General features: G+C 42.8%; 1 protein-coding gene across 1 annotated transcript; it reads left to right on the plus strand.

Annotated features, from left to right (window-relative positions):
• Positions 1 to 8: 8 nt before the first annotated feature.
• On the plus strand, positions 9 to 2,129 carry LOC124216172 (rRNA methyltransferase 3, mitochondrial). Its single transcript, XM_046620369.2, has 4 exons — positions 9 to 768; positions 866 to 1,107; positions 1,180 to 1,335; positions 1,431 to 2,129. Exons 1-4 carry the CDS (start codon positions 407 to 409, stop codon positions 2,057 to 2,059), a joined length of 1,389 nt encoding a protein of 462 aa, XP_046476325.1. The 5' UTR covers positions 9 to 406; the 3' UTR covers positions 2,060 to 2,129.
• Positions 2,130 to 6,848: the final 4,719 nt, after the last annotated feature.

The following is a 6,848-nucleotide window of genomic DNA, read 5'->3' on the forward strand; positions in this document are numbered from 1 at the left end:
CCGACTGAACGATTGACGACGACGCTTGCGTAAATATCTCTGTTGCTCTCTACGATTCACGAATCCGGTCACGTGTCGCAATTCGCAATCTGCATATTAACCACGATACTAACCTGCTTTCAAACCAAAACACATACGCTCCTTTAATTTTTATGGTGTTGGTGTGTGGCGGCACGCATGTTGCTACAAGAGCTCCAGCTTAACCTCAAAACCGGCGTTTTGCATATCACGGGCAAAAACAATTGAGTTACGATTGCGTCATTCAAAAAACAAGTGCCGGATATATTAAGGACTGAAGTTGCTCTTTCAAATAATTTCAATGCTGATTGTAACACCGGTCAGCTAATTATTAGAATCAACGCTGAAAGTGTAGCGGTAGAAAAGAAGAAAGACACACACACATGTTATGAGAATGGCATTTACGTTTACAACAATGCAAAGCACCATGAGGTGTCTTCAAAGTACAATAACTCAGCGGCAGATTAGCGCTCAAGTGTTTTTACGAGTCAAAGGCTACAGTCGGTGGACTCATCGCAAGCCATCAAAAATTGTTAAAGAGAAAGATCTGTACAACGATCAGGAGCACACCGTTCCTCAAAATATTCTGCAGACCGCCCAGTTTGCATTTGCCCGACGACAACGGCTCAAGCTGGCCGAAGACAAGAAAGAAAACGCAAAGATTCAAGAAGAGCAGAGGGAAGGTGCCACGTTGAACAATGACGGGACTCCGATTTTCACTAAACTCGACAGGGACGATCCCATAATAAGGTAAGCATTGCGGATCAACTGGACTTGATCTCGTTTTAGACATAACTTTTTATCTTCTAGCCTTTGTTTGTGATTCACAATTTACTCGCCGTTACAGCTCTTTAATGCAAGTCGTAAGATCGCGTAAAAAAGATAAGGATGACAACAGAATTCTGCTGGAGGGATTTAGATTGATCGAGGATGCCATAAAAGCCGGATGTATGCCTGAGATAATTATCTTCAGCAGAAAATCTGACATTGCCAAAATATCTCTACCCAAAGATGGTGTCAAGCTTTACAAACTTCCATATCAAACGATACAGCTATGGTCAGATTTGACTGTTTCCCCAGGCATTATGGGTAAGTTGCCAATACTTCCATTTTGTTTTCATCTGGCTAACGCTCGACTAACAATCTGGGATTCTCGTTTAGGTATATTCGTAGCTCCCGATGTAAGTAACAAGGAACCTTCTCCCGATGCGTTACCAATAACTGTGATATGCGACAATGTAAGAGAGCCCGGAAATTTGGGAGCTATTCTTCGGGTTGCGGCTGGAGTCGGATGCGAGAGAGTAATTTTAACCAAAGGTCCGTACCCGAAGAAATGAATTTGATTGTTTCGTTCCAATCTACAATCGAAGCTGTGCTCAAATTCACTTTATGTTTAAACCTGTTAATTTTAGGCTGCGTGGATCTTTGGAATCCGAAAGTGCTGAGATCAGCTGCAGGTGCGCACTTTCGCGTGCCGATATACAAATCACAAACGTGGTCAGAAGTGCAGTATTTAATAAGCGAAAATGCGAATATTTTCGTTGCTGACAACAATTCGGAATCACCGGTAGAGTCCAATGTGGATCTCGGTACTTCAAGCTCTGATTCTAGCTCAAGTTCGGACTCCGACAGTAGCGACTCCGAGGCTGAGACTGACGCAGGATCCAAAGAAGGTTTGAAGAATACCAATAAAGATTCTACCGAGAAGTCACCCCGCGATGCCAAGCTTTCAAAGTCAGATGAAAATGCTGATTCAAATGAAGCGAAGGTTCGAAAACAAGCCTCTCACAACATCGCAGAAAAGTTACCGGTCATCCCGTATTTCGGTACCGAATATACAAGTAACGAAACTATCATCATAGTCGGTGGTGAAACGGAAGGCCTGAGTCCAGAATCTGTTTCTTTGGCTACGCGCAGAGACGGTATGCGAGTTAATGTTCCGCTAACGAACGGCGTTGACAGTCTGAATACCGGAACGGCGTTAGGGATTCTTCTCTTCGAAATAAAGAGACAGTTTTTATCTAGAATCAACGCGATATGACTAATCTTTCCGTAGGTATGTGTATTATATGTTATACGACCATTAAATTTGCAACGTTTACGAACTGTAATTAATTTAAATTCTTCATACGATCAATATATCACGCGTTAAAATATTCAGATAATAATATCGTAGGTACGAATTCTGAGTTACCAATATTTTTTTTTATATACCATACGTGTTACTAGCGCGCTAGAATTCGTATGTAGTTATACAATTTGGAAATTTTTAATTTCATACCCCAGTTTAGTAAGATTGCAATCGCCTGACCTACGGCAACCTATATTGCACATATGTACTACATGGTTTTAGCTACGGCTTTCTGTACCGTGGGGTTATTTATAAATAACAGAGATCATGCAGGTTTTGCAATATTGGTGTGTCACTTTTTGACAATACCGGCAGTAAATTTTCACCTTTCATTATCCTCAAATCCTGGAAAACCATACGAGATGGTACCGAATACCAATCGGCGATACTTTTTTATACCGACAGTCACTAACCAGCTTGCAGCAAGTTATCGATCGAGTGTTTACCCACTTCATTTGTTAATGTGGCAAGAAGTGCGTCAAAGATGGCAAGTAACAAGACACCTAATTGTAAAAATTTATTTAACAAAAAAGGAAGATCGAAACAAAGAAACAAAAGGCGACAGTTACAATATTAGAATTCCGTTCCCCACATTGAAGTACGTGCTTATTCCTGACTTCATTATGGCACATACATTTCGAAGATAAATAATTGGAAAGCCGTGTAACAGGCGACGAGATAAAATGTTGGGAAAATTTCGAAATCCGATCCATCTCTCGTTATCAAGCATTAAAATTCATACCCATCCGTTTTCCGAGGTAATAACGAACACGATTTCTTCCCCATTAGCCCCAGTGATGTAAATTCGGGCCCCGCGGAGTATGATCAATCAAAATTAGCCCCAGCGACCAGAGACAACCCCTAAACCATACCGGAAAGCGAGATGGCTTGGAATCAGAGTAACGGTGAGTTTCAGATATTATGATAGCGTTTTTTGCGAGTTATCGTCACAGTAGTGGACAAAAAATTAAGATATCGCGATAGTATTAACTCGCCCACCAGCCGGTGCTCTTAATAGTGTACATATTGGGTAACGAGGAGGCAAACTCCTTTTTTCGGGCCGATCATAACTTTGCAATATGACATCGTAGGTGAAGCCGAAGATGAATATTACAAATACGCGAAGAAAAAAGACCATCGCCTCCTGATTGCACACGATTTTTTTTGATTATAACGCGAGGATGTTACGCATTTTTTCACGAAGCACGAAATTGAGGTTATGGTCGCGTAATGTCAAATTTGTTCACGACGGCGCACGCGCGTCGTGCGGAAAGGCCACTTTCAACACTTCTAGGACGTAAAAGTGGTTTTTTTCGGTACTTGGCGTATGCGTATTCGCAAACTCATTCGGCCGTCATAGGAACGGGTACTTTGTGCACGGAAAATACGCATGGAAAAACGCGTAAAACATGCTCGCGTTATACAAAAATATTTCGGCTTGATCCGTATGCGAGACACGTTCATGGCAGTCGTCCTAATGCGCGGGGTAAAAAGGTTTTGGTACTTAGTTTTTGAACGCCGGTTGTAGAAGAAAATCGTATAACGTAACTTCGTAAAAATTTTCATCACGTAAAAGCAGGATTATATGGTTTAGTTGGTAAATAAATAGAGGGTTAAGTAAACGTGGCGCCGCCGCGCCGCGTAGTTCGGTTGGACGCCGGTTATATTCATTGAATAGCGCGGTCAGAAAACACGACCGCGTCTTATTTGTCCAACGAATTTCGGGGATAGGTATGGAGTTTCCTGGTAAATTAGAACCAGCTCAGCGTGCAGGGCTTTGTGTATATATTCCATCCCGTTTGGTGGTGCGGAAGATGGCGTCACCACGGAGTCGGGGATCAGGGCGCTTTTCAAATAAGACTTTTCACCGCTCGAAGGGTTGACTCGTTTCGGAGGAAAGGGTTCGCCCCGAAACGCAATCACACTCGTTTAAAGGGAGCCAACGAAACGTGCAAATTTTCTTCATCATCGCCTCTTCTCTTCGCTCCGCGAGAATTTCGAAATTATGCTAATGCGGAAAAGCTATACGCGCGGTAAGTAAATCCACCAATAACCGCTTGCCGTTTATACATCGCTCGGACTTTTCTCGCCGCGTTAAAGCTGAGATTCAATTATAATTGCTTCAGCGATGCCCGCGGGATAAATCTACCGCTCAATCCCGCGTATAAATCCATAAATTCGTTTAATCTCATCTCGGATTAATGACGTCGAAATTATTGTACCGGGGATATGCAACGCGAAGACTTACATATACCCTGAATTATCTCCGGGCAGCTTATTGCTGGACGTAAATATTAAAACTAGGAGGGCAAGCTGATTAATTGACCAGCATCAAGCCCCATCTGGTCCGCTGCATGGGGGATGCTGGGTGTTTATGAACTCGCGGGTCATCTCTGGGAATTGAAATTTTCAGTAGAGACTCGCGAGCTGGCTCGTTGCTTTTCTATCTATTATGCGTTATAATTGAATGAAGTTTTCTTTTTACACTCTATTCCAATTCTTGTCACCCAACGAAACACTCGATGATCAAGGGTGATTCAACTTAATGTTCTTGTCGTTTGTCACACTTTGTACGCGCGCAGTCCTTGTCAGTGTTAAACCCGTACCATTCCGAGAACTTCTAGTCCCCCGGAATTGGCTTTCGTCAAGTTTTCCCAGCAACACCTAAGCTGAAAAAACAAAAAACCACGTTAGATAGATATCGAGTAAAGATAAAGTCACCTTGTATCTGTAGTTCGATAAAAACGGACAGAAATCAAGAAACTAAAAAAAAAAAGTACGACTGTTTTCGATTGAAACTCCGTTCCCGTTATTATAATGTTTGCCAGCGATTGTCATAAATTTTATTTATTATACGTTGTAAGACGGTAAAATAACGTCAAAAAAAAAATATTTCTTTATTGCAAAACCGCAATGTACAACATTTTATTTACTGTCCTTGGTAGGACTTACTTTCCACATACAAGGTGTCAGATTTATATTTTCCCAAGCAGTTTCCGAATTTTCTCATTTTTGAGCTAGGTATAATAATGTAATACGAAAGGAGGCAAGGTATATCCCGCACCTCTGAAACGGGTTCCGCAGCATCGATATAACCGTATGGTAAGTACCGAGTGCCATAAGTACCCCGAGGCTTAATTCGAGTGGCGATATTAGAGTTTCAAGTGGGCGCGTACGGTTGCCTTTCGACTCGCTTAGTTTGGTTGAAATATCCCAGCAGGTGGTTAGCTCAAAAAAGCGAAAAAAAACCCTCCGACAACGGCGATAATTTTTCAGAAAATGATGTTCATTTTCCGAGTACGTATATGTGCGTACAATGTGCTTGCGAGAGAAGAGAAAAACGGAATGTGTCGCCCGACGGGAAAACCGATCGCACTTCCGGCGTGTATAACGAACCCGAGTTTTGAAGGGTGGAATAATTAATACCAGGGAACACAGGTGGAACATTTATCATTTTCTCTCTTCAAGTCCATAATATCCTGCTGGGGCATTGATTAGCCGATGAGCCGCTTCAAACAACGTTACTTTCTCTACGGTACTTTCCTGTAATTTGCGAAATCCTTCCATCGCAAAAGGCGAAAACTATAACCTGTCTACCACTAACGTATACCGTGTATACCGCAATCGATTGTTGCACCAAATTAGACTGCGCAATTGTGGGAATTACAGTGTCGTATGGGTAACAATTAACCGGTGAACGCAGGTGGTTGTATGCACAAATTATTACACAACACCTGTTTTCTCGCCTCCGGCAGGATTCCATTGTTATATTATATCTATAGAGTACCGTGAAGTGTGAACGCTCTTCAGTCGAGGATTCAGCATGCGATAGGTGTAAGCATTATACCCTCGATTAGTCAGGCTTGACTAACGATTGCATCGTTCAAATTCTAATCTGGGTAATTAAGGCCTTTCATAGCCTCGCCGGCGTCACTTGACTGCACGATATTAGAATTGGACCCATTTGTTTTCGCCCTCGAAACACGACCCGTTGCACTCGTCTACCAATGCCAAGAGCCGTACTTCTTTCATCTCGTGTATTGTACCTATTACGCAGACTTACCCGCTTTGTTTGCTTCGACAAGAGTCATGATCGTGTGGCAGAGAAATTGTTCATCATTTGTACAGGTTACACAACAAGCTAATTTCGCTGCACAGCTTTCGCCCCGAATTTTTCACCATCCCGTCGTTTAATCAACCTCTTTCAAAACAAGGGGGTTGCTTTCATGATTAATCGAGAATTCGAACCTATTCGAGCGCTTGAGAAATACTCTCTCGCGGTTCTTCTTATCGACTCCTTCACACTCGAGCCGACATCGGGTGGAGAACTGGTTTGCCTAGCGGAAGCTGTGTAGTGTAGGTATAAGAGGATGATGAGGAAAAAAGAATAGGGGTCGTCGGTGCGCCGAGCGTAGGGCACTTATTCACTCTCCCTCGCCGTGAGAAAATTTTGACGAAAAAGAAAAAGCCTACCGCGGTAACCTCCTGTATTATATGCGAAGAGAGCTTGCAGGAGAAAATGGTGAGAGGGGTGGATGTTCGCCCCCGCTCAAGTGAAACGAACTTTGTCACTGCGAGCTTGCGGCCTTTGATAAATAGCGCCTCGGAGTTTACGCAATTCAAGCATGCCGACTCTCGCTCTTCGCTGCACGACGACGGTCGCACTTGTAAGTATAATCGCATCTGTGTTATATTTCCA

Source organism: Neodiprion pinetum, chromosome 4 (genome assembly GCF_021155775.2).
Source record: "Neodiprion pinetum isolate iyNeoPine1 chromosome 4, iyNeoPine1.2, whole genome shotgun sequence".
Taxonomy (NCBI): domain Eukaryota; kingdom Metazoa; phylum Arthropoda; class Insecta; order Hymenoptera; family Diprionidae; genus Neodiprion; species Neodiprion pinetum.

Bases quoted from the DNA above. Each gene is read 5' to 3' on its own strand.
- LOC124216172 (XM_046620369.2), top strand. From the start codon at position 407: ATGAGAATGGCATTTACGTTTACAACAATGCAAAGCACCATGAGGTGT. The intron at 1,108-1,179 runs GTAAGTTGCCAA...ATTCTCGTTTAG, and splicing joins TGTTTCCCCAGGCATTATGG to GTATATTCGTAGCTCCCGAT. The intron at 1,336-1,430 runs GTCCGTACCCGA...TGTTAATTTTAG, and splicing joins GAGAGTAATTTTAACCAAAG to GCTGCGTGGATCTTTGGAAT.